General features: G+C 36.1%; 3 protein-coding genes across 6 annotated transcripts; 1 reads left to right on the forward strand and 2 right to left on the reverse strand.

Annotated features, from left to right (window-relative positions):
* Positions 1 to 2,782: 2,782 nt before the first annotated feature.
* LOC114720334 (50S ribosomal protein L24, chloroplastic-like) lies at positions 2,783 to 5,199 on the reverse strand. The gene is made up of 4 exons (XM_028905980.1): positions 5,047 to 5,199; positions 4,055 to 4,093; positions 3,601 to 3,831; positions 2,783 to 3,286 (listed from the first exon to the last, which is right to left on the reverse strand). Exons 1-4 carry the CDS (start codon positions 5,152 to 5,154, stop codon positions 3,086 to 3,088), a joined length of 579 nt encoding a protein of 192 aa, XP_028761813.1. The 5' UTR covers positions 5,155 to 5,199; the 3' UTR covers positions 2,783 to 3,085.
* A 947-nt stretch (positions 5,200 to 6,146) lies between these two features.
* LOC114720333 (calcium/calmodulin-regulated receptor-like kinase 1) lies at positions 6,147 to 9,560 on the reverse strand. 4 transcript variants are annotated; one of them, XR_003737967.1, is made up of 10 exons: positions 9,028 to 9,298; positions 8,894 to 8,936; positions 8,076 to 8,460; positions 7,763 to 7,916; positions 7,514 to 7,640; positions 7,320 to 7,405; positions 7,159 to 7,230; positions 6,877 to 7,077; positions 6,411 to 6,779; positions 6,147 to 6,293 (listed from the first exon to the last, which is right to left on the reverse strand). XR_003737967.1 is itself a non-coding variant. In XM_028905977.1 (9 exons), the coding sequence occupies exons 3-9, from the start codon at positions 8,387 to 8,389 to the stop codon at positions 6,474 to 6,476; spliced, it is 1,260 nt and encodes a 419-aa protein (XP_028761810.1). In that variant the 5' UTR covers positions 8,390 to 8,460; positions 8,894 to 8,936; positions 9,028 to 9,298; the 3' UTR covers positions 6,332 to 6,473. The 4 variants fall into 4 exon arrangements, 3 of the variants coding, with proteins under 3 accessions (XP_028761810.1, XP_028761811.1, XP_028761812.1); XM_028905977.1 differs by lacking the exon at positions 6,147 to 6,293 and having other exon boundaries at positions 6,332 to 6,779; XM_028905978.1 differs by lacking the exons at positions 6,147 to 6,293; positions 8,894 to 8,936; positions 9,028 to 9,298 and adding an exon at positions 9,329 to 9,560 and having other exon boundaries at positions 6,332 to 6,779.
* A 15,973-nt stretch (positions 9,561 to 25,533) lies between these two features.
* Positions 25,534 to 27,668, forward strand: LOC114720335 (scarecrow-like protein 21). Its single transcript, XM_028905981.1, has one exon. The coding sequence runs from the start codon at positions 25,649 to 25,651 to the stop codon at positions 27,401 to 27,403; it is 1,755 nt and encodes a 584-aa protein (XP_028761814.1). The 5' UTR covers positions 25,534 to 25,648; the 3' UTR covers positions 27,404 to 27,668.
* Positions 27,669 to 27,827: the final 159 nt, after the last annotated feature.

A 27,827-nucleotide genomic window follows, 5' to 3' on the forward strand; every position in this document is an offset into this window, starting at 1 on the left:
TCAAGACATTGAGAAGCCCTCCAAGACTTCCCTACAGGAAAGGACTTTTTACTCTGTTTTCCCAAAACACAGCCTTCACAAAAATCAATAGCATCAATAATTGGCAGCCCAAAAACCATATCCTTTTTACTCAACAATTGCAACCCATTAAGATGCAAATGACCATATCGTAAATGCCACAAATCAGAACTACTAACTTCTTTAACAGCCAAAACTCTTTTTTCAACAGAAGAAATGTCAAGCGGAAACATTCTATTTTTAGTCATGGGAACTTTTGCAATTGTTTGACCAGACTTCTTATCAAAAACATCACAACAGAAATCATCAAATGTGACTCTAAAGCCATTTTCCATCATTTGTCCCACACTCAATAAATTATTAGCCAAACTAGGCACAAGCAAAACATCATTCAACAACTTCTTTTTACCATGGTCATTATGAATAGCAATCATACCTCTACCTCCGACTTGAACTTGCTTATCATCACCAAGTCGAACATCAGATTTGTGTGATTCATCTAGCTCTTCAAACAGTGAACGTGAGCTAGTCATATAATTGGAGCACCCGCTATCAATAAACCATATATCTTTTGAAGATTGAGTGTTTGGGAAATGTGCCATAAACAAGGTCTCTCCCTCTGTCTCTTCAAAGTCAGCATGTTTTTTTTCACCTCTCTGCTTTGCCCAACAGTCTACCTCCTTATGCCCAAGTTTCTTGCACCAATGACATTGAATAGAGCTTTTATGAGAAGCTCCAGATTGCTGCTTTGGCTCATTCAATTGACCGCGGCCTCTGCCATTACCACGGCCTCTGCCTCTACCTCTTCCACGAAAACCACCTCTACCGTTTCCTCTCCCTGCAGACTCCCCCTTCACCTGAAAAGCCTGCTCTTCATTTTTCTCTTGAAATTGATTCATCCTGTCCTCATGAGCTTGCAAGGAACTCATTAATTCATCAAAAGAATACGTAGACATATCATGTGCCTCCTCAATTGCAGCAACAATAAAATTAAAACGAGGAGTAAGAGTGTGCAGAATTTTTGCAACAATTATTTCATCAGCAATTTTTTCACCATAAGACCTCATCTTATTAACCACAGAACTAGCTCTAGATAAGTAATCTTGTACAGACTCACTCTTTTGCATTCAAAGATTCTCAAATTCCCGACGAAGTGATTGGAGTTTTACAGAGATTACCTTATCAGAGCCCTGAAACTCAGTCTTTAAAATCTGCCATGCCTTTTTAGCCGTTCCGCAGATGCGATTCTGGAAAAGAGATTATCGTGCACGGCTTGTTGGAGGAAAAATAAAGCTTTTGCATCTCGCTTTCTATTTTCCTTCAGTCGTTGTTGGTCCGTATCATGGTCGGCAAAACCATCCTCAACCAAATCCCATAAGTCTTGAGAACGGAAAAGGGTCTTCATTCGAATAGACCAGAACTCATATTTGTCACCGTTGAATATAGGAATCAACGGTTGAGAAGATGTATGACCCATTGGATGCACCGTTTGCTGCCATGGTCACTTTTACAATGAACAGAGTTGCTTAAGCGGAAGACGACGCCTCTTGTGGTAAGAAGGAGAAGCTGCAATGCTTCGGTCACGTTCAGAACAAAACAGAAAGGATGCTGGTTACTGGTTTTCACTCACTCACGGGAAATGATATTTCACTCTCTCACGGGAAGGGAATATCACTCATGCACTGTGTCGCTCTCACACAAAAGAAAAAAATGAAGCTGCGATGCTCTCTCTCTCAAGTGGAAGGGAACGCACCAGGCTCGGATACCACTTTTGTTAGTGAATATAATAATGATAGAAAGGCAGATGAATTCCGTTCTTTATTGATGAATATGCAGCAAATATATAGCGTACACTTACTTGAAGAGCACGAATAAATCTTTGAAAATAAACTGAATATAAATAATAAATAAAAGAGAGTGGGAGAGTGGGGATATCGGAATTACATGGATTGGTTTTGACTCATTCAAACTGATAATAAAATAATTAAATAATTGACTCTGAAAATAATTGAAGCATCAATCAACAGAATTCACCCTAATGCGATTCAGATGAGAGTTATGATTGATGATGGCATAATCGAATTCATGCAACTACGCAGGATCTCTTCCTCTCACACACACACGAACCAAACGCAAAAGGAGGAATTATATTGTTAATACGAAGGAAGGGACTTTCACTTTTGGACGTGGAAAATCACACAAAAGTTAGATTCTTTTAGAATTTTACGCTAGCATTCGTCGATATGCCTTGGAGGATCAGGATGTAAATAGCTTAAAGTTAAACACATACACAGCCATATTAATTGTAAAAGCTTTGTTTGAGATGGCATTAAAATCACTTATAAGTATGTTTTATATAAGTCAAGACAAAACACCTCACATATTAACCTCGTATTTTATAAGTTATGATTGAAAAATTACTTATAAACTATTTCAAACATGTTCGAATCAATAAATGATCTTCAAAGCCACGCCTGTAACTAAAACAACCTTTCGGCTTTTTTCCGTGGACTGTTAGAAGCGGCTTTGCTGAGATTTTTTATAGTGTAATCATGGACTTCTATGTAAAAAATTTTCGGTGAAAACAATATTACAATATACAAAGTAAGCATGTAAAATAAGTTTTACATAAAAGCACTTTAAACATTCATCCAAACAGCCCCTGAATAGAACATATTTCAAGTTTGTTAGAGAAATACATACGCTTTTAACAAGGCTAATCATTACGTCTGCATATTTGAGCAAAATTACTGTTTAGTATGGATTGCAGAAACTTGGTGGAGAGTGCATAATAGAAGCAGAGGAAACCAATCATAAGATCTTTTACAATTGACCGTAGTAATGAATAATGAATCATAAGATCTTTTTCAGAGGTACAGGCATCAACAATTTCTCATAAGGAGGTCAATTAAAAAAAAAAAGTCAACTGATATAAACAAATTAATCTCCACTCAGGTTGCTTGTATATGGAAATGAACATTTAGAACAAAAATATACACTAAATACCAAACAGTGTAAGTACATCCAGAGTTACATTACTGGCGAAGGCATGAACTCAACCACTCAATTAAGAAGCAGCAGCTTCTTCATTTTTCTGTTTCGCCTCCTTCAATTTCTTCCAATTCTCTGCACTATCAATTATCTCTCCAGTTTTTATTAGGTAACGGACTCTCTGTCCATTTTCAAGAATCTTGTGGCCCACGCGACTCGGCACGTTCTGTTCTTTAGAGTATAGCATCACATTTGAGCTGTGGATGGGACCTTCGATCTGGGAAAAAGTATAAAATACTTGCCAGAATTAGCATAAAGATAATATATATTCAATTCAAATTCATGCAGGTTCTTTGTTTATTAAGCCAAGCTTTGGGACAGCCCAGTTAAACGACAGATCAGAGGATTTAAACGTCCGCAAAGTCTCAGGTGATAATTATTACGTACACTTGGGAACAAATTAAGCAAATGAAGATCGTCCATGCATTGAATTTGCCCTATAAATGCGCATCCAATCTTTCCAGAATATACAAAGGTAAAGAGGGAACGAACACTAATTTCATCATTTCAGGCAAGGATGATGGAAACTACCTTGATGATTTGCCCTGGTTCACCCTCTTCTCTGCTCTTCATATGCTTTGTCTTCAAATTTGTGTCTTTCACTATGACGGTGCTGTTATGCTTGAAGATCTTAGTAATCTCTCCAATTTTACCCTTTTCACGTCCAGATATTACTTTCACTGTATCCCCAACTTTAACATGCATTTTATGCAATATAGGAAGGCTATTTGGTTTACATTCCTTTCGCTCCCATCGCTTAAGCTGTCAGCAGAGAAACAGGGAATATTACACACCATATGAGGATATTAGAAAATATTTTGTTATCGTATTGGAATAATTTTAGTGCCTCCAAGAAATAACAAACAGCTAATAACTGCAGCAGCCCATTGTCAGATCTCATCTCATAAATAATGTTCATTCTATTTCACTTTCCTTAATATTTCTTTCCACTTTGTTTTCCAACAGAAGAGAATCTGAAACTAACCCGCATCACAATGAGGCATGGCTTCTCCGTTGACTTGCCCTGCATGAAAATACAAATGATGTCAAATTAGTCTTCCGAACATGGATATGCATTACGCGTGAATGCAACGTTAGTTACGATCTTTAATGACATAGATTTTTCAGGGATGATTTTGAATGCCACAATGAAATTTAAAACTACTGAGTAATCAGATTGGTATTTGACAATTTCCAGTACTTGCAAACATACAACTTTCGCATGCTGTCATCTCTTCTCTTAAAGAGATAAGAAATCAAAAGTAGCAGAAGAAAACCATGAATTAGTAGTCAATAGTTCCTGCAAGTCCAAATTTTCCGGGGCCTATACAAGCAAGCATTTCCTGGCAGTTCCTACATTTCAAATGCACGGATATCCGAAACCAAATTGGAAAAGTACAAGGCTTTACTTTTCCCTCGAGAAATGAAAAATCCTCTATCCTTTCTGAACAAAACCATTTATCTCATCTTAACCTCTATATCAGGATTGTTAATTGCAGTCCAGGACCCAGAAACAAATGGGAATATAGAGCCCTAATATAACAAATTCACGTCAAACACATCAATTTTTCCTTTAAATGGAGATACTAATTTGACCAAAATAACAATGTATTCCAACACATAAATATTGAAACTTGAATACTAGTTGTACTACAAACAAAGATAGCTTCACCAATCTTCAGATAACCGAGTACGAGAGCATACAATGTAAACATCGCACCCCCTAATCATACAAGAAACACAAGGTATATTATAATTCGTGAAAGACACAGTTCACGCCATCGACAATTTCCCAAGGGGAGTCCCGAAAGAAATCGGCAGCAACAACCAATTACCACAAGCATAGCTGCTCCCTAATGTGAAAGACCATCAAAAGATAACTAGAAAACAGCGCTATAGTTGACGAGAGTGAAAGTTAAAGGAAAAAAGTGATTGAGTTCCACTAAAGGGAGATGGCTGGGAATAGAGTATTGTAACGTACCGGAACGGGCAGAGAGTGATGGGGGAGAGGCGTTGCCCCATGAAACTGTTGGAGGAAAGGGAGAGAGAGGTGAAGGAGCTCTGAAGAGCAGCCATGGCAGCCATTTTTGCCTGCTTCCCCAGCTACTGCGACTGTGGCTTGAAGCTGTTCTTTACTTCTTTCTTTCTGCTTCCGATGATAATGGATAATCTCGTAATCCGCAAGGGAGATCTGCAAGAGAAAACTCGATACGACGGCGTTGCCGAGGAGGGCCTGCTCTTGCAACAATTGCAGGCCGCATGTGGGCCAAATTGGCCCAATCCAATCCCCATCCCCGACCTTTTTTTCGCTTTGGTTATTTGTTTTTATTTTTCCATCAAAAGATAAGTTAATACTCATCTATTTCTTAATATAAAGCCTATTTAATTAATTTTATTAAATTAAAAATTTTAGATAAATTAGTTAATTATAAAAAATATGACATGTTTTTTTTAAAATACTATTATCATCTTTCTTAATATCCTTTCCTCCCTCTTCTATTTGAAGATGGTTGAAAGAGTATCCATGAGGTAATTAAGAAAAAATTGATAATATAAAAAATTTTTTATATTTAGACAAAAATTAACTCAATAATTATGTTCTATATTAAGAACCGGAGGAGTATAACTTGATGCTTTTAAAGTTAATTACTACTATATTATAAAACATTTTTATTGATCATATTTATGATCTTTTAACAAAATGCGCTCCTTCTCAACTCTCAAGGTCAAGCCATAAAAGTTCCGTCCTTGATTAAAAGGATTTTTAGCCCCCCAATCCTGTTGTGATTATGTTTTCGTGATGTCTGCTTGCTTATTAATTTAAATTTGTGTAAGGAAAGTGATACGCTTTGTCATTTTAAAATTTAACAAAAACAAATAAACAATTTTCTTAATCGATATTTATATATAATGCAAAAAGGTTTCTTTTAGAAGGAAATTTTAAAGGTTTTGTTTTAATAGAGAAGAAACATTACGGAAGGCAGTAGATATTTCTAAATTAAAAAAAAACATTTTAGGTGTTAAGTAATTTTACAAAGCCTAAAAGGAATTTGCACAATCAACTCCACCACTCTGGATTGATGCAGAAGCAACCATGGAAAGGGAAATCAGAATATGAGGTATGGCCATCTGGTGGGCCCGGAACCTTTCTTCCATCCACCCCCCTCCCTACCTTTTCACTTGCACTCATGAAGTAATATACAAATTCCAGGATGTAGGAACAACTGAAAAGGAGATAAAAGAAACAAAATTCACAAAAAAAACATGTTACAAACAGGAAATTGCAGATGATAATGCCAGGCATTATCAAGACTCTCATGGAAAACCAAAATCAGACTCACCTAGGACATTATATATATAACAGAAAAACCCAAAACTGAGAAGAAGTTAAGAGCAATGTTATTCTACACTTCATAGGTGTCAGCTGCACTGTCCATAGATTCTTCTCTGCGATGAATCCTTGCTTCAGCCTGATCCACATCAATGCACACTTCATCTGCCCTGCGACGGTTTTTAGATTTTCTGGTTTTAAGGATCCTCGTGAGTACTTGAACCACGTCTCTCATGGAAGGTCGCTTCCTTGGTGCCCGGTTTATGCATTTGTATGCGAGCCCCGCTACTTCATTCAGCTCCTCTGCATCATATTCCCCTTCTAATGCAGAGTCCACTATCTCCTCCCACCCCATTTTCCCCTCACTGTTCATTGAAGCCTGTCCTCATCCATTAACACCCTCCATTACCCTCAGAAATAAAGATTTATATATATATATATAGAGAGAGAGAGAGAGAGAGGGTGAGTGATCTTACTAGCTCAACTAATTCCATAAGACCTTGTTGAGGATTTCTGGCTGCTATGAGTTCAAAAAGCAAAACTCCATAACTGTACACGTCACTTTTCTTGGTGAATGTTCCTGAGGATATGTACTCTGGGTCTAGATACCCAAAAGTGCCCCGGATGGCTGCGTGCTTGTCCACCTTCTCTTCTCTTGAGAGTCCAAAATCAGCAACCTGCTCCATTCATTCGTCAGAATTAGAAGCACAGAATTTCACATAAGAGAAACGCACGTAGTAGTTTACAAGCAGACTTACCCTGGCTCTCATGGACTGGTCTAGCAAAATGTTTGAGGACTTGATATCTCGGTGGATTACCGGAGGAACTGCCTGAAGTCACATCACATGGAATTATGAAGAGTTATATAACAAAATGCACGGATTAATGCAGCTCAATCAGTGGGGAATAATGGACCTACCCCATCATGAAGATACTCCAAGCCTCTCGCTATATCTAGAGCAATGTGAACTCTCAAATCCCAGCTCATTGCTCCGTTCTCCTTACCTGGATATAGATTCAAGAATAGTGCATTGAAGCTTCCTTCTTTTCCTTTTTTCACTTTCTTGAACTGATAAAATATGAAGCACAAAATGGGTTAGGAGGATAACGTACTGTACAGGTGGGAAGCCAAGCTGCCTTTGCTCATATAGACATATACAAGCATATGTTGTCCCTTCTCTGCGCAATATCCAACCAAATTAACAAGGTTCCTATGATGCAGCCTTCCCAACAACATAACCTGACGATCATTCATTCAACAACATACAGAAAAGTAGGCCATGTGAGAACCTCACAAAAGGCTGCTTTTTTGGTGGAGGGCGACCTGCGAAGTAAATAGAAGTTAATGGTAATTAACCCCACCTCTGTATGGAATTCTCTTTCTCCTTGCTTAGAATTAGTTGCAAGAACTTTAACTGCAACGGTCTCGCCAGTGGACATGTGAGCTTTATAAACGGGACCAAATGCACCTTGTCCTATAAGTGTTGTAAAATTACAGGTCGCCTTCTGCAAATCCCTGAAGTGAAAATGAGGAAACAATTAACGAGAAACATCAAAATCCCAGAAGTGCCGGATCAACTATTTCATGCTCTAGACAAGACAGGTGCGGGATTAATTCTTCTTGGTATGAGAAATACGAGGAACATGATGCAAAAACCTTGTAAGAAACACATACTTGTAAGGATACTCTGGTATTCCAGAAGCTGAAACGACGTTGTTTCTCTTGAAGCCATCAAACCAGAAGGACATGCCATTTCGTCCCGACTTAACAGGAGATTCTGGGCCTAAGGTTGAGTCCGATAGAACGGTACAAGAATCAGCTCCATTTGTACGGATGGGTATCGTAGCCGCCCTCCGTGAACTGCTACTCCCAATCTGCGATCGCTTCCTATGGTATCTGACACAGAAAAGTGCAGAAATAGCCAAAACGACACCAATAACTACGCCAATAGAAATCCCAATGATCAGTCCGGTTGATTCCTCCCTCATCTCCTCTTTCTCGCGTTTTGCTTTTGATTTGACTGCTTATTCCTTATTGATAATCCCATCCATTCACACACCTGCCAAAAGGCATATCATTTATCAGACATAGCACAAGGTGCGAAATATTTAGCTTTCCGTGGTGCTTGGTTTATTGAATTGAATATTAAGCGGTCAACTGTAGACGATTGCTTTGGTTTGGGGTCCGCTTTTCATGAGCCATTCAAAGAGCTTATATGCCTCAACATGAGAAAATGTGCTCAGAAGAACTATACGGCATTCATACTATAAAAGTCTCGGGTTGAAAATTTTGACTGCAAATATGTGTTCCTATGTTGAACACTAAACAAATCAGATACGAATGATTCAGCGTGACTATTCCATGCCTATTCAAAAGTCAATCCCATTGAAATCACATATATACAAGAGAACAAAGGATTTCTCTGCAAAGATCTCGAGACAGGAATTTATCAGAATGGGCAGAACGAAAAGGAAAGCAGTTTGATATGCTACCTAGCTGAAGTTAATGAGGATTTCTCGACGCCTGATCTGTTATCTACTCGACAAAGATTTTCCAGTTAGAAAACAGAAAAAGAGAAACATAGGAGCAGAGAACGAAGATCAGATTGATGGAAATTGGTTCCAACCGTGGATGAATTCCTACTGAGAACAAAACAGCCATTTGGGCAAATGCAGCAAACATTTCTCTTTCCTCTGCTTTCATAGTACCCAGCTCTTTTTCTCGGCAACCAAACAGGGAAATACGAAAAGAGAACCAGCCCACGCAAGCATCCGCATACCAATTCAAATACCCAATACAAAGTACACTCATCAAGGAACAGAACAGACTTACAGATCGAAACAATTTTAAAAAGAAGTTGACCTGCAAAAAGAGCTTTTTTTTTTTTTTGCCAAAACACGATTAAGAGACTCCGGGCCAGGAAGTACCAGTTAATCCAAGAGATAAAAAAAAGTTGAAGCAGTTAAAGTGTTCTGCGAGGTTGGCCACATGGGATTGAAGCTCAGAACCTGAAGCGTAGGAGTGCCAGTGAGAAGGAATCCAACACTTTTGAATGAGATTCCAAGAACCAACTAGAGAGAAAAGAATCAAATGGAAAGAAGGAAGAAAGCAACACAGTAGGCTTGAGCCTTGAGCTTTGAAATGCAGCATCAATTAACATTGAACCGTACGAAAGAAAGAGAAATAAATAAATCTGGTAATACAGTTAATACTCTCCACAGAATACAAAATGACAAGTCGCTGCTCCACAATAAAAAATAAAATAAAAATAAAAGAAGGTAAGAATTTGCATGATGGCAGCGCCATAAGAGGAGATTTTTGTGTTCCCAAAGTGACCTTCCTGTGCTGCGACACTTGGCAATTATTCTGACCAAAGTATTTGGGAATTTCGGAATTCTATCCCGGCTGGGATAATAGGCGCAGGGCCCACACAAAAGCTGGACACGTTGGTTCTATAGTGAAGGAGCTTAGAAATATGATGGACCACTTGATGGCTTTTCTCTTCCCTGTGGGGTGTCCAATAAATAAATTAATTCACTATGGTGCAAATGGTCCGCTTTTTAATTTTTTCTGTGTAAAATATGGATGGAAGGTGGGATTTAATCCCTGAATTAAGCTTCAATTAAAAGATATTAACTATCAAATTGTGATTTAATGATGTTGAGGTAAATATTTTTGTGAACCGGGGAATGCAAATGTAGTGGAAGGTGACCTGTGTTTATATTCATCGAGAGAACTAAGGCCTTTTTGGTTGTAATGGCAACATAATGTCAAAAAGTGTTGATTTTGATCTTTCTCCCTCCTCATTTATTTCGACATCCACTCCTCTCTCTGTCCCATGTGCCAATAACTCCTATTTTAATTCATTCTATATCATGTTGATACTTATTTCATCCCCTAGTTGTGTACTCCTTGTTTGGTTTATATTGATGACTTAGTCTTAATTGGCATATAATATTATTGAAGCAAGACCAAGTCTTTTGTGTAGGGCATGATCATGACTGTGAGATTAGGATCAGTTACATATTTTTATAATTTTAAAATACTCACATCACAAAATTAATTAATTTTATTTTTTTTAAAGGTTCATTCACTGCTTTAAAATATTTTTTTCATATACGTTCAGCATCTTAAAATATTTTGCGATTTATCCAACATCTTAAAATATTTTTCAAAGATGCTTAACGTTTTAAAACTTTAAAAGTAAAATCATAGTATAAAATATTTTAGGGTATTAGGCAGACACAGATGAAAAAATATTTTGGAGTACTGAATAAAAATTAATATTTTTCTAGTGAAAAAAAATAGAGTGTGATACATATTAGGAGTTTTGTTTTTTTATTTCGGAGGGGGTGGGGAGTGGGAGTTATGGGAAAGGAGGTTATGAGCTGTCGACCTAACACACCTAAATGTGAAATGGAATAAAGGGGAAGTGAGGAGAGGGGATGAAGCAAAATGAAGCCCACGGCTTATCTTCGTGAAAGTGACTTTGATTTAATTAGTGATTATGAGTGTGATTAGGATTAATTACGCTCATGACATTATGAGTATGACAATCAAAAGAGGCTCCTAGCCAAACCTAATGATCTTATCCCCACTGCCTTGAATAACCACTCTCCCTCCCTTCTGTCTCGTACTCTGACTGCTTTGACCTTCAATTTTGGTCCTTCCTTTTATTTATTCTTTTATTTATTATTCCTATCTCATTATAAACACAACTGTTGTGTACCTTTCAGGCAAGGGTGGATTGCATTTCTTATTCCTTAAAACTACTAGAATGGCTAAAAAGTCTTCAAAACAAAAATGAGAAGCCAGGACAGTCATGTGGGTCGCCATTTTAAAACCCAAAAAGAAAAAACGGAGGAAGAGAGAGAGAGAGATTTGCATGCAAAAAGAGGAGTTATTGTATTAGGACGACGATATCAATGCGTTCTTTTAAGAAAAAAATTGGGAAAAAAAAAAAAGGTCATGATCTAGTGGGTCCGTTTTTAAAATAATAATAACAAAAAAGAGGAGGACAAAGCGACAAAGGGACATTAGATTAAGGTGAGTGGACTAGAAGAAGGAAAAATGCAATGTTTGGTGGTGATTAGCTTTGGAATGAGGAAACATTGGATCAATTTAAGTCTTGCCTTTTAGCTTTCCCCACATACTCCCCCGCAGATATTGAACAATGCTGTTAATTATGGGTGAACCGGCCAATAACAAACTTGATAGAAACTTTTTTTTCAAAAAATAAAAAAAAAGATTGGTGCCGTTTGTATATTATTACCCACTACCACTAGTATAACATATAGGCTCTATAATTTGCATAGAGCCTTGAATAAATTGTGTCATTTATCATCATTAAAAATGTAGGACGAGATGGTGAAGTTAAATGTGATTTTAATTAAAAAAAAGTTGGATATCCTGGTTTAATTATGAGAATACTATATAAACTTAACGTGAGATATGAGGAAATATCTCAAAAATAATATTGGTGCTTAGTGTTCAAAGAGGCATCTTCTTGTATTTTGTAATCCGTATGAGTATTTTGATATAAAAATTTCTCACTTAAGCTTTGCTTCATATACTTTTTTTTTTTTATACTGAGGTATAGATATCTTTTTATTGGAATCAATCCTGTTTGAGATACTATTGCACACTAAACATAAGCGCTTCTCTCACCGGAGATTTAAGTTTTGGTTCAGCACATTGTAAGAGACCGGCCTTTTTTGCTAAATTCAACCCTATTAATTCATATACTATTTATATTTTATTCTTTTTTTTTTTTGCTAAAGTATCGGTATTCTCCTATTAGAGACAATCCTATTCGAGACAATATCGAGTACTAAGTGTAGGCATCTCTTCTAGCAGGAATTAGAGTCTTGGTTCGTTATGTTATAAGAGACCAGTTCTTGACTTCTTTCTATTAAACCCAAACTTTGTTGGTTATTCAAAATTCTTTTCCCCAAGGCAAGTGACGGACGGTTAATTCGCTCAGCCATGAATATTTTGTTGGGCCAGTCTGAAAAAGCATGGGCTTTCGGCTATTTAAAAACTGTGTATTGGGCTCTTTTAGCACAAATGGGCCTAACTGGGCCGAAATACAAAAAGTTTGCGACCATCGTGTTATTCTAGTCATTTTTTTTTTCAGATCATCAAGTTGTTTTCTGATCTTAAACATATTTAATGAATAAAAATTTCATAGCTAACGGGTCAGATGATCTCTTCCTCTAGCTGGAGAATTATTATCAATATAAAATTGTTATTTTAGTTATTAAATTCTTACTCTGTTTTCATCAGCCATTATATTTTCAGAAGAAAAATACTTGCATTAAACTATTTATATTTATTATGACAAGTTCATTGAATCCCTGCCTTGTCAAAAAGCTTGACGTTATCTCGTTGATTTAGCTTAATGTTTGATGAAAGCATGCATCATATTGCAAACGTAGTCGCTTATTCTTTTTTTGACCTTGAATGAAGTGGCTTATTCAGACATTACTCCCTCCTACCCTTTTTAATAAAATTTTATTAATTATTTTACGAGGTTAAGAAATTAATTAAATTTAGTTAAAAGTCATAATTTTACACAGCTTTTGAAAGTTATTCTTGATTGCAGTTGTTCATTTATACGAAAATGGAATGAAAAGAGTCGTTATTTAAGCCAACAAAATAAAAGAGAGATAACATTATTTGTTTGGGGTCAAATTTCAAATTTTAATTTGATTTTGGTGGAAGCTCAAAAAGATCGATACAAAAGTGGGAGTGACAGGAACATGCACTAAAGAAAAATTGCGTTCCTGTGTCATTTTACAGTGTAGCCTAAGCAATCTAATATCCTGGACCTTAAGCAATCGATGATAATTTCTTCACTGTTTTAACTATACACGAAGGCACAAAACTCAATTATGTCATAATTGGAAGTTAATTTTGGACCCAACTTGTTGCTCTTTTATTTATTTATTTATTTATATGTTTTTTGTGGGAATGCGAAAATATGGGAAGAGGGAAGAGAAGGTGGACTGAGTCAAAGTGAAAATGAAAGGAAGTGAGTCTCCGTTGTGGATTAAAACCGGGTCCCGTTCGTGTGGCGGCAGAGTCAAGAGTCAAGGAGTCGTGGGTCCCAGATGCGATTACGTGGCGGGATCCTTTGCACGCGAACGAATACAAAAGTGAGAGGCCAGAAATGGGAACACAGCCTCGTCTCTGTAGCCGCTGCCCCCCCCCCAAATTCTCAACGTGATTCCTATGCATTGCTATGTCGACGAGATCACTGATCGATCGTTTCCTTCTCCTTCTCAACCATCTCACCAACATCACGTATATTTCATATATTTACCATGTCACTTCTTTTTTTTTTTTGGAATGCATTTCACGTGATACCCAGACCCACACACACACAATGTGTTGTTCACTTCACATCGCTTAAGGTTTTGACTTTGTTATGTCACCTTGACGTGAATTTCAATCCTTAATACTAATTTCTGTTTTTAATATAAACATTATATGACTAATTTGTAAATATTAATAAAATTAGTTAAATTCATTATCTGTAATAAATATGTGTTATATTTCTTCAAATATTTTTGTTAATCTTGTGCACTAGAATTATTTTTTAAATAAAATTTTTTAACATACACAATCACTATATAGATTACTTAGGGTGAAATAGATGGATATAAAAGAAAAATGGATTGGGATATTTAAATTGGATTTACAACTAGCTTTTGTATTATAATGAGTACGTAAGAATAAAAATCTCATGGTACTATCTTCAGTTTTTAATATAAGAGCTAGATAATTATTTTGGACAGAATAAGAAAATAAATTAATTATTTATAACAAATACGTGTTGATTTCTTTATATTACCCCCATTCAATCGTGTATATTGAAACTACACTTGGGTAGAAAAACTTTATAATCAATAAAAACATTTTTTAAAACACATTATAAATTTGAGAGGCATAATAGATTAGGATTTTATATTTAAGATCCCTAACTACTAACTCTTATATTTATAGCCGGAGGCAGTACTTGAGAATGCAACGCTACCAGGATATTAATCTTTTTCTTTCATATGCATCCTGAGCAAAGGATATAGCTCAGGTAAATAAGACAATATTTTGTATACATTTTTGCATAGAAAATGATGTTGGGCTTCGTTTTTAAATGATGACGTGATGAAATAATTTGAAGCGTACCCAACTAATGTAATGCTTTTGGATTGTGTGTGTGATTTTCTTTTGAAAACAAGAAAGCTTAATTTATGCATGTCGATCAGTATTGTAATATTACCAGCTATCATGTATGATACTCTTCTGGTTTTTAATATAAAATCTATTTAACTAATTTGATTATATTAAAAGAGTTAAGTATTTTAGTTAATTATAAGAAATATGACATGTTTTTCCTAAAAAACCACAATCATCTTTTTTAATAATATTTTTTCCTCTTCTATTTAATTATAGTTGAGAGAGTATTCATAAGGGTAATTTAGAAAAAATTAATAAATATGATAAATCGGTTTTATATTTATGATTAAAATCAACTTAATAATTAGGTTTTATATTAGGGACTAGAGGAGTATATACTACCCCGTTCATTAACATAAGAACTAGTTGACTAATCTGAATAAATTAAAAAGGGAAAAAGACAGAAAAATGCACCTTTAATTTCATAAACCCAGAAACGTCCGCTGAATTCAGGAAATCCCATTTTGGTACTATGAGACCAAATTGGGATTAATATGTGAAAGGAAAAGACCACATTGCCCTTCATTTTAAATATTATTTTTAAAATATCACAGCCCTACTGGCCGGCCGGTCACCGGACCTCCGGCGGCGGCGGTCACCGGAGCTCCGGCGACCAGCCGACAATTGGTCACCGGAGCTCCGTCGGTCGGAATTTTTTTTTTTGAAAATTTTTACAACTTCAATATAACGGTTAACAACTTTTGTAATGCGATTAACAACTTCAGTATAACAATTAACAACAGCTTTTCTGGGAAATTCAACAAACTCCGGCGACCGGAAACAATTATTTTGAAAATTTTTACAACTTCAATATAACCGTTAACAACTTTTGTAATGCCATTCACAACTTCAATATAGCAATTAACAACAGGTTTTCTGGAAAATTCAATAAACTCCGGTGACCGGAAACAATTTTTTGAAAATTTTTACAACTTCAATATAACGGTTAACAACTTTTGTACTGCTATCAACAACTTCAGTATAGCAATTAACAACAGCTTTTCTGGGAAATTCAACAAACTCCGGCGACCGAAAACAATTTTTTTGAAAATTTTTACAACTTCAGTATAACGGTTAACAACTTTTGTAACCCTATTAACAACTTCAATATAGCGGTTAACAACAGGTTTTTGAGTTATATAATTTTTCAAAAAAATCTGTTGTTAACCACTATACTGAAGTTGTTAATAGTGTTACAAAAGTTGTTAACTGCTATATTGAAGTTGTAAAAATTTTCAAAAAAATTATTTCCGGTCGCCGGAGTTTGTTAAATTTCCCAGAAAACTTGTTGTTAATTGCTATACTGAAGTTGTTAATAGCATTATAAAAGTTGTTAACTGTTATATTGAAGTTGTAAAAATTTTCAACTTCAGTATAACGTTAACAATTACGTTTTTTTGAAAATTTTTACAACTTCAATATAACGGTTAACAACTTTGATATAGCAGTTAACAACTAGTTTTTAAATTCAAAAAGTGACATTTTTATAACTTCAGTAATGCCTTTAACAAACTCAAAAACCTGTTGTTAACCGCTATACTGAAGTTGTTAATAGGCTTACAAAAGTTGTTAACCGCTATATTGAAGTTGTAAAAATTTTCAAAAAAATTATTTCCGGTCGCCGGAGTTTGTTGAATTTCCCAGAAAACTTGTTGTTAATTGCTACATTGAAGTTGTTAATAGCATTATAAAAGTTGTTAACTGTTATATTGAAGTTGTAAAAATTTTCAACTTCAGTATAACGTTAACAATTACGTTTTTTTGAAAATTTTTACAACTCCAATATAACGGTTAACAACTTTGATATAGCAGTTAACAACAAGTTTTTAAATTCAAAAAGTGACATTTTTATAACTTCAGTAATGCCTTTAACAAACTCAAAAACCTGTTGTTAACCGCTATACTGAAGTTGTTAATAGGCTTACAAAAGTTGTTAACCGCTATATTGAAGTTGTAAAAATTTTCAAAAAAATTATTTCCGGTCGCCGGAGTTTGTTGAATTTCCCAGAAAACTTGTTGTTAATTGCTATATTGAAGTTGTTAATATCATTATAAAAGTTGTTAATCGTTATATTGAAGTTGTAAAAATTTTCAACTTCAGTATAACATTAACAATTACATTTTTTTGAAAATTTTTACAACTCCAATATAACGGTTAACAACTTTGATATAGCAGTTAACAACAAGTTTTTAAATTCAAAAAGTGACATTTTTATAACTTCAGTAATGCTTTTAACAAACTCAAAAACCTGTTGTTAACCACTATACTGAAGTTGTTAATAGGCTTATAAAAGTTGTTAATTGTTATATTGAAGTTGCAAAATTTTCAGAAAAATTATTTTCGGTCGCCTGAGTTTGTTGTTGTTAATTGCTATATTGAAGTTGTTAATAGCAGTACAAAAGTTGTTAACCGTTATATTGAAGTTGTAAAAATTTTCAAAAAAATTGTTTCCGGTCACCGGAGTTTATTGAATTTCCCAGAAAATCTGTTGTTAATTGCTATATTGAAGTTGTGAATGGCATTACAAAAGTTGTTAACGGTTATATTGAAGTTGTAAAAATTTTCAAAATAATTGTTTCCGGTCGCCGGAGTTTGTTAAATTTCCCAGAAAAGCTGTTGTTAATTGTTATACTGAAGTTGTTAATCGCATTATAAAAGTTGTTAACCGTTATATTGAAGTTGTAAAAATTTTCAAAAAAAAAAATTCCGACCGACGGAGCTCCGGTGACCAATTGTCGGCTGGTCGCCGGAGCTCCGGTGACCGCCGCCGCCGGAGGTCCGGTGACCGGCCGGCCAGTAGGGCTGTGATATTTTTAAAATAATATTTAAAATGAAGGGCAATGTGGTCTTTTCCTTTCACATATTAATCCCAATTTGGTCTCATGGTACCAAAATGGGATTTCCTGAATTCAGTGGACGTTTCTGGGTTTATGAAATTAAAGGTGCATTTTTCTGTCTTTTTCCCAATTAAAAAAATTATTTAAGTTTATTATTTATAATAAATAGGTAATATTTTTTAATAAAATATTTTTACTAATTTTTGTCTTTACTACTATTAGTATTTGATGAAATATTTAATATACGTAACTATTACAAAAACTATATTAAAAATATGAATAAATATGAAAAATAAATATATTAGAATCTTACGCTTAAAATTAAATTGAAAGTCATCTAGTATTTGATATGTGCTCAATAAATTAATATGCCGACTCAACAGGAAACAGAGACACGTGGAGAAGGGGAAATATGTTTAATCTGAGCCGCAATTTGCTGTCTTTCTATGGAACCACGTGAATAATATGATGTTATATTAAATAATACTACTATTTTAAAAAATAATTTATATATGTATGTCGAGAGGTGAGAGTGAGTTTAATTAAATTTTTGAGCAAATTATAATTGATATGATAAAATGCTTCGTTACAATTAGTTTGCAGCTGATCCGATCCGAATGAATTAAAGGAGTGGCGTAAAACGAATAAAAATGATATTTCAGAGCAAATAATGGAGCACTATCTGATAAATGTTACGAGGAACGCCGAAAGAAATGAAAGATTCGTTTTCGTTAAGGAGTTATAGAGATATTTGACCGGGGAAGGACAATTTGGACTTTGAGATGTTGACTAAGAATAAGGATGCACGTGTATATATTGTGATCTTATATTTGCTGTTTGTCGGCTGGCTTCATATGAATTTGCCGAATCACACATGGTTAATTCAATTGTCTCTTTCACCACACGAGACTACGCAAAATGAAAATTATTATTCAGAAAAAAAAAAACTTTTGTGCATTGCATAATGTTTAAAGTGAGAAATATTATTTGAAAGTTATAACTAGTATAATTATATATTTATCAAAAATGGTAAAAGGTTCTTATTTTAAAAATCTTATTGATTAGAATGCTCTAAATTCAAATATCGATGCTTCCTAATAACATATTTTTAACCAGTAAAATCTTTAAATAGGGACTCTTTATCCATTATCCTTTATATTTATCCTAACTACTTTATGGTTGTTAATTGTTAATTGATACTTTATTTAAGAATTGGGTTTTCTTTTTCAGTTTGAGGGGGGATTTCATCAAGATAAGTACGTATGGGTGTTTGAGTGTGTTTCGAACGATATTGTTGGCCATATATGGATGCTAACGAGGTGTTTGGATAGAAACTAAATTATGGTTTTAAAAGTGTTTTTACGGTTTACAAAGTAAATATATGAAAGAATTTGTCTCGTTTCATGAAAAAATATTTCTGAAACCATAGTTTGAAGGTTGTCAAACACTCCCTAAATGAGATGGCTAATTCACTTGTTTCCGTCACACCAATTGTCTCGATTATAGTGTTTTTTTCTGATCTTACTAGAAAAGAACTGGTCAAATATTAAATGATTAACGGAGCTATTCACCAATCACGACCTCTATCTGCCGCCGAAAAAAGAATGATAGGAACCTCCACAGTACTAGTTCTGATGGTTTCACCTCTTAGAGAGAACTGGACAAAACTTCAAAATTAAAATCATTTGAGCATGCATGCGCTTGATCTTGTTCTGGGATTCACCGCTCACGCCTATCCATTGTATTCTGATTATGACCAAGATCTCATCTCTTTTACTTTTGAAGATTGAGAGGTCCAAATTAACCAGCGACTGATCAAATGTATTTTCCTGCTTTAAGGAGAACTTCTTGGATATGCATGATCATATCAGTTCAACAACAAGAATAAAGACAAAGGGAAGACGTGACACCATAATTTGATTTTGATCACGTTGGATATTTACCTGTGGCCTGTTTTTGTTTTCTTCTGTGTTACGTAAAATACAAAAAGATTATTCATCGGATAAGCTCGAACGGTTCGTAATTCACGCAATCGTAAAGTCAAGGAGCCCAGCTAGCGGATGCCATAATCCACGTGTCACGCCTACAACAATATTCCAAAAAGAAGTGGAAATTAAATTAGTACACTGCACTGAAATTCCCTTGTGGTTTGAAATAGGAAGGGCCAGTTCATGGTAAAAAAAAAAAGAAATAGGAAAGGCCGGGGAACTTTCGGGATGACCGCTTTTGTGGGTTCCCCACCAGTTAAATGGGAGTGGTAATGATGTACTGTGCACCTTATCTTAGGGGATTGTAGCCACCCAAATAAAGCTCTTGATATGGACGCATTCACTTCACCTAAATCTATCTAATCTTCTCACATTCATGACTGTGTATCTGTATCTGAATGTGAACATGTTTGCCTCCGTCTTTTGCATTTAATTCTAACCTTTTTCCTTTCTATTTGGAGATGCACATATATATTTACTTTATTCTCATGTGGTGGGGCTGAGAATCGATGCTCTCAAAAATCTTTACTTTTCTGCTTTCGTAGTTTCTCATAATGAAACCAAAAGGAACGAATCATGACAGAGATCATCGATCACCATTCTTCCAATGCATATACTACCGCTTATTGTAATTATAAAATTTTATTTGTAATCCATAACTAAATTCTTATAATTAGTATCAGAAGCAGTATATTAGATAAGATTATTAATAGGGTTAAGATGCACCCTGTACTCTAGACTATTTTTTCAAATGCAGAATACAACAGTGATAGCTCCACTACTAGTGCTTTCATGGCTTTCAAAGCTAAAGCTGGCATTAGCAGTGACAGTTTCGTAAATAAGTGGGTCGAATGAGGCAAAAGTCGCCATTTCAATGGTACTCAATGGAGCAGATACGCATCAGCTACCTATGTGTCTGCCACGGAGGATACTTGGGGTCAACTTTGAACTAGATCATGAATTTAATGGTCAAACATAATATTTCTGTTAGTCTGAGATATGGGTGCACCATTTTAATTGATTTAAGACGCTAGATGTACCAAAAATTACATTAGGACACTAGATACACTTGAAAAAATAGTTTAGGGTACTGAGCGCACCTTAACCCTCATTAATATAAAGATTAGTTGACTGATTTAAGTAGATTAAGAAAATTAATAGAGTTATTTATTTATAATAACTAAGTATTTTCTTTTCTAAAATACCCTTATTAATCATGTATAGAACTATTTCTAAAATATCCTTAATCATCATGTATAGAACTATCTTTTGATGAAACCCTTAATAAGTATAATTACAACAAAAACTATTTTAAAAAAATAAATAAAGAGGAGAGACAAAATAGTTTGGAATCTTATATTTAACAACCTCAACCTTGTTTTTATATTATATTAAGGGGATGTTTGGGTAGAAACTAAATTATAATTTTAAAAATATTTTTATAATATACAAAAAAATAGTGAAACAATTTACCTATTTTACGAAAAGTATTTTTGGTTGTCACCAAACACCCCCAATGCTTCTGAAAATCTTCACCTCTTCTACATTTTCTGCGTGACATATAGCCGGATGAGGTGTCAAGCAACGGATGGTCTTGCGCTCCCTAAGTGACACATAGCCGATTACATGCAAATTTTTATTTTAAAAAATTATTTTTTATTTTTTTATTATACTGTACTTTAGTTTGAAATAAATCATACTACTATGTCATTAGTGAATATTATGAACTGATCAATAACTAAAACATACAGAAGGAGCAAGTTAATTAAACACGCCATTTGTTCGCAAGTGACGTACTATGTCTGACTATAAATTAGAGATCCTGAAATCTTGATTACGGTTATATATATATTTTAAACTTAATTACTGCAATTAAATCTAAGATATACTTAAAATACATGCTTCGCTCCATGAAAAAAAACAAGAATAAAAAAAATCATCGACATATAAAGGAAGAAGATAGAGATAGTGATATGAAGTTTTGTTTTATGAAAATTTTTGACATTGTTGTGTTTCCACGGTGAACGTATTGTTTGAAAAAAATCAATTTTATCCCCTCCGGAGACTAAAACCCGTTGACCAGAATAGTTCCAAACTAAACGAATTGCACGCTATTTTCTTTTTAATCTGATATCAGTATCAGAACCCTTTATAAGGGGAAAAAAAAAAAATGAACATGACAGACAAGGACCCCAATATCCCAAACCCATACTTATTTAATTCAAATTGAAGATTCTTGTCGGCATTAATTAAATAATTAATTTGGTGTGTTGTCAATAAAAAACTCAGTTTTTGATCTCGCAGACGCCGGGGAGCCCAGTTTTACCAATTAGTTATGGTTACGAAAAAGAAGAGACAAAAATCAGTTGGTTTCAGCACGACAAGTCCCAAATAATTATTATGTGATTAAGCATGTGATTAGCGTGTGATTAGCATTCGCAGTTCATGATTTTTAATATCAGTAGCTTTTCCGATAATATCAAAACATGAACCAGAGAGAAAACTGAACTTTGCTCCCCATTTCTTAATTGTCTTTGCACACCTGCACCATATAGCTTACTTTAAATTTATATTTCTTACAATACGTATTTAATTTAAGATCAATGAAAGGAAACATCCACCTGAAATCCCCGCACTTGCTATGAAAAAATTGTTTTTTTGGGCAGCCATTTGTTAAGAAAATATTCACACCTAATTTGCATTAGTACATACTATAATTTCTTAATTAACAATAACATGTCTTAGCGCCAACCTTATTGAGCGAGCAGCCCCCATTACCTGATTCTGTTTATCTTAAATGATTTACATTGTAGGAGAGAAACATGGGAAAAAAGTGTTATCTGGTGAAGTTACAAAATAATTTTTGAAAGTGATCCCAAAGATCCATGAATTTTTTTTTTTAAAAAATTAAAGTATACATTTGGTCTTTTAACTTTATGTAAGATTTCAGTTTGGTTCCTTAACTTTAAAAAGTATACTTTTAGTCATTTAACCCCAAAATTGTTAGTCTTAAATGAGGATTTTTTTTAACAATCATGGTTCTTTTGAATATTAAACTTAATATGCTAGTATTTAGTAATGTTTTATCAGCATTCAAGAGCTCAATATCATCATTTTTTGTTAACAGTTTTAGGGTTAGAGGATTAAAAGTTTACTTTTTAAAATTAAAGGATCAAAATGAAACATTGTGTAAAGTTAAAGGACTAAAAATATACTTTAGTTTAAGAAAAACTATTTTGCATGCATCAATATTTTTCCTCAATATATTGTATTTATATTTTTAAACATTTTTTTATCAAATTTCCTAACTTTGCTCAGTGATTTACGGTGCTAATAGAACAAAATTACAAGAGTAGTAAGTGTTCACATGGCGAAGTTGCAAGACTAATGTGTATATAGTGCCAACATAACACAATTAAAGAATTAAATAAAAAATATTTGTACCAAGTTACAAATTAAAGGAAAGTACTACATAATTACATGTAAAATGTTTTTGTGTCAATTTTTTTTTTTGAAATTGTTTTATGAGGAATCAGAACGAAAGAGCGGGGAAGACTTCATGGAGAGATGAAATTAACGGAGGAACGGAAATGCTATATTTTAGCTGTTTAGGCAAGTGAAGGCAACTATGGATCGGTAGAATCATGAAAATAACTTGAAGGTGAACGTGATTAGTTGAGATGGTAAGAAAGAGAAAACAAATTAAATTTTGACAAATGTATTTGTTAGTAGAACTTCAACATCAATACTTCTGCCTTAACGCTTCTGGTTTGATAAAAACTAACTTAAAAGTATTCATAGATATTAAAAAAAAAAAAACTCTCGAGAGTGGGTCATGATTTATTAAAGTGAAAGCGAAAGCCACTGGCAACTTGATCCAGTGACATGTATGCGTGTGTAGGGTGTGTGTCGCGGGTTCGAACCCGCCCTCTAGCTACTTACAAAAAAAGTGAAAGCGAAAACAGTGAGCGCTGGCATACCGGAGGCCATAGGCGGTCCGAGGCCTGAGATTGACCCGGTAAAACCGCTGGACGCAGCGTGTAGAGGGTCGCCAAAGCAGGTCAAAGTGATCGACACGTGGCCAGTGGTCCGCTGGGGTTAGTGGCACGGCCATCGTGGCAATCGGCAAAACCCCTCTCCCTTCACGCGCTTTCCACTCCACTCCCACCCGTCTCATTTATTCGTCGCGTATGCCTCACGTGACCCTCCCGCCTCCAACCACGCACGGGACCAGCGGACCTGCTGCTAAAATTTCACGACATCATGAGGATTAATGAGTGCTTCATGTTATGTGGGAAAAAAAAACAAGAAAAAAGAAGAAGAAGAACAGGTCAATGAGCGAGAAATTTCACTCACCCCACCTCACAGCAAAGAAATTTCAGTAATGGAATCTGGCTGCCTTGTCAAGTGCTCCTTGCACATCACGTTTAGTTTCCATTGTTGCTTACCACGCGTATCAATCGCTAATTACAATCATTCATTCTCAGACTTCTCATCACCATCAGCCCCTTTTTCCCATTTCCCTTTTTTTTTAGGGGAATTTACATAGCGGGTGAAAAATTGAAAATACGATTAGGATACGAGGCAGGTCACGGCGTCCACGCTCTAGAAAAAGTGCGGGAGTATGGTTGGAGGCAGAGGTGTGGAAAAAAGGACAGTGAGTCACGAATGAGACCCCGCTTCGAACGTGTGGTCGGCGTTGTCAATCTTTATTCCACTCCGTTAGAAATGCCCCTCCGCTCCATAACGATTCTTCACTGCTGCCGTTACCGTTATCGTCCTTACATACGCTTCCATCCGTCCCCCACCTCTTCCCCTCTATATAAACCATTTCATTCCCGCTCCCCTCAACTTACGGCTCGGAATTTCGGCTCTCCCCTCCAAGTCATAGTCATATTCTAAGCAAAAGCACTCCCGCTTTCTTCTTCTTCTTCCTGTTGAATTCCACTCACCTTTCAGGTAATTTCTTCTACTTTCTTATTCATTTTCTTCACCATTCTGTGGCTGCTCCTGAAATACGAATTATCAAGTTCATTTGATCCAAAAATAAGCACATATCGTTTCGCTTTAAATGCTGCGTCAGCCTGTGTTTTTTAGGTACTCGCCACCAGTACTGTGGGTTGGGTTGGTGTTCTCGTGACATACATGTTCTTTTTTTTATTGTTATTATTAATTTGCGTTGATTCAATATTTCACACTTCGAACGTGGGCCTGTGGGCTTCTTCCAATGATGCTATGGGGTTTTTGTTCCTTGCTTCTTGCATCTATCTTCTGTGATTACTCTTCTTACACTTGTGAGCTGGAATTGTTTGATCGAATTGCAACAACCTTCGTTTATTCCTCTAGTGTTTTCAGAAGCTACCTGGGTCTAGTATTTTTCCTTCCGGTATTTTGATTTCGTCTGCATATAATTGATAAGCGGACTCAAAGTTAGGAAGAAAGGTTCAGGGTTGTGATCCAATTTTCCGCTTGGATAGGAAGAAAATTGTTTACATAAACTTTCCATTTGAAAATCACCTTCCTGGTAAAGGCCCAGTCACCAACGATTAAACAACAGCAAATAACTGGTTCACTTCGATGACTTGATTCAGTCACAGCCCATGAGAACACGATTTCCACCGGTTGTTTTGGAACTGAAATGAGTAGCTCTCACTTGATTTGGTGTTGATTCTCCACCATATTGCTGTGACATCTCTTGTACACTCACCGCCTGTGTTTTTTTGGTTCTGGCGCGCAATCCTAAAGTAGTCTAGTCATTATTTCATTAAAAAACGCGAATATTTTCTCTTTATTTATTTATTAAATTACATGATTGATAGGTGTGTTAAAAACTTAAATTGGTTATTTTCTAAGTCAAATCCTGATTTAGTCCAGTTTCCATCAATCATTTCTCCCTGAATCCGTTAGCCAGACTCGGGGCTATGCGTATGCTTTACGTTTGTCTTAATCTACACTCTTCCTTTACGCTTGCCCATTTTATAGCGTTATATCAATGCTTTTAGTGAGTGGTATGAATGAAGATAGTCACAAATTTTCCCACTGTTGGTATTGCAGGTTTATCTTCTATTTCATTCAAAGAGGTTTTTGGGTTGAAGTGCGAGGCCGATACTTCTCTGATTTTGCTGCTGATCTGCCCTGCTAAGTTCTCTTTTCGCACAAGAAGGCTGATGCCTTAATCCTAGTATGGACTTGCAGCAGCTGTTCAGTTTTGGCGTGAGTGGGCCAGGCCTTCCATACACGCCATCATATTCCACTATCCCTTCACTGCCTACAAAGTTTCTTGGATCCTTGAAATTTGACACAGGAAACTCACCTAATTCACCCTTTTCTACTCAATTTGATTCTGATTCTCTCTCTACATTGAGCGACGGCCAGGAGCAGCACGGCTCTGGGGAGATTCTTTCTGGTTTCAACCCTTCATATAACTCTTCTTTGGAAACTCATTATTGCTTAAACAGGTCAATCTCGCCTGTGGACTGTCTTCAGGACAGTCTGCATCCATATTTTGCCAGGAGTTCTGCGCAGGATGCAAGTTCTAGCCAAAAGATCAGGCACGCTTTGCTGGAGTTAGAGTCTGCTTTGATGGCCCCTGATGAAGGTGATGTAGTTGCCACATCAAATACTTCTTTGAGCGGGAATAGCAGGCCTACAATTTCTGGCCAAAGATATGGGTGTTGGAGCCAGGAGCACCAAGGATCGCATTACGCTCAAAGCCAGCCATCTTTTTACTCCGCCATTGGGCAGTCAAATGAAGTTGAACACGTAGAGAAGCGTCACAAACTTACGGAGGAAGCATGTCTCCAGGGTTTCCCACCCAGCAATTTAAAAGAATTGTTAATTGCTTGCGCAAAAGCCCTCTCTGAAAGCAACATGGAAGTTTTTGATGACTTGATTGAGAAGGCCAGAAGTGTTGTGTCCATCTGTGGCGAGCCAATCCAGCGGCTTGGTGCCTATATGGTAGAAGGGCTTGTTGCTCGGAAGGAGGCATCAGGAAATAGCATATATCATGCCCTGAGGTGCCGCGAACCTGAAGGCAAAGACCTGCTCTCGTACATGCACATGCTGTATGAGATTTGCCCGTACTTCAAATTTGGTTACATGGCTGCCAACGGAGCCATCGCTGAAGCTTGCAGAAATGAGGACCGCATTCACATCATAGATTTCCAGATTGCCCAGGGAGTTCAGTGGGGGACACTCCTTCAAGCTCTTGCTGCAAGGCCTGGTGGGGCACCCCACGTCCGGATCACCGGAATCGATGATCCCGTTTCTCGATATGCACGTGGTGACGGCCTAGATGCAGTTGGGAAAAAATTGACCGCAATATCGGATAGATTTGGTATCCCAGTTGAGTTTCACGGGGTGCCTGTGTTTACTCCAGAAGTTACAAGGGACATGCTTGATGTAAGGCCAGGAGAGGCTTTGGCTGTGAACTTCCCCCTGCATCTGCATCACACAACTGATGAGAGTGTTGATGTGAACAACCCGAGGGACGAACTGCTGAGAATGGTGAAGTCACTTGGTCCCAAGGTGGTCACATTGGTGGAACAGGAATCCAACACAAACACAACGCCATTCTACAACAGGTTCTTAGAAACACTGGACTACTATTTGGCCATGTTCGAGTCAATTGATGTCACGCTGCCGAGAAATAGCAAGGAGCGGATTAACGTGGAGCAGCATTGCTTGGCGAGGGACATTGTGAACGTCATTGCGTGTGAAGGGAAGGACAGGATAGAGCGACACGAGCTGTTGGGAAAGTGGAAGTCAAGGCTGACAATGGCGGGATTCCGACAGTATCCATTGAGCTCTTACGTGAATTCTGTGATCAGAAGCCTACTTAGGTACTATTCAGAGCATTATACGCTAGTGGAGAAGGATGGGGCTATGCTGTTGGGTTGGAAACACAGAAATTTGATATCAGCCTCAGCCTGGCATTGATGGACTGAAGAAGTCGATGGCAGTAGCATTGGTTAAATATTTCGCTGACTGAAGTTTGTGCTGAATACGATGTATGTTTGATCACTGTATTTAGGTTTCTGTTCCTTAGATTTGTTCATTGAGAGTATATTTGCTAGTAGCTCTGTGTACTGATTCTTTTATGAAATTTTTAGCAACGTAGGCTGGTTTGGTCTCCAAGATGATGATAATAAAAACGTATTTTTCTCTATAAACACTAGTAGAAAGTTAACGATGTTGTTTAAAAGCATGGGCGTGCCTTGTTGCGACAAGTTATGAAATGAAATCACACGACCACCTGACCTGGTATTTCAATGAAATCACACGACCACCTGACCTGGTATTTCATTTTTAACAGTTCATGTTATCCAGCATGTACTTTGTGAATTGGGAACTTCACAAACAG

The sequence above is a fragment of the Neltuma alba genome, unplaced genomic scaffold (assembly GCF_004799145.2).
Source record: "Neltuma alba isolate B1F8T4 unplaced genomic scaffold, ASM479914v2 tig00011972_pilon, whole genome shotgun sequence".
In the NCBI taxonomy this organism is placed as follows: Eukaryota; Viridiplantae; Streptophyta; class Magnoliopsida; order Fabales; family Fabaceae; genus Neltuma; species Neltuma alba.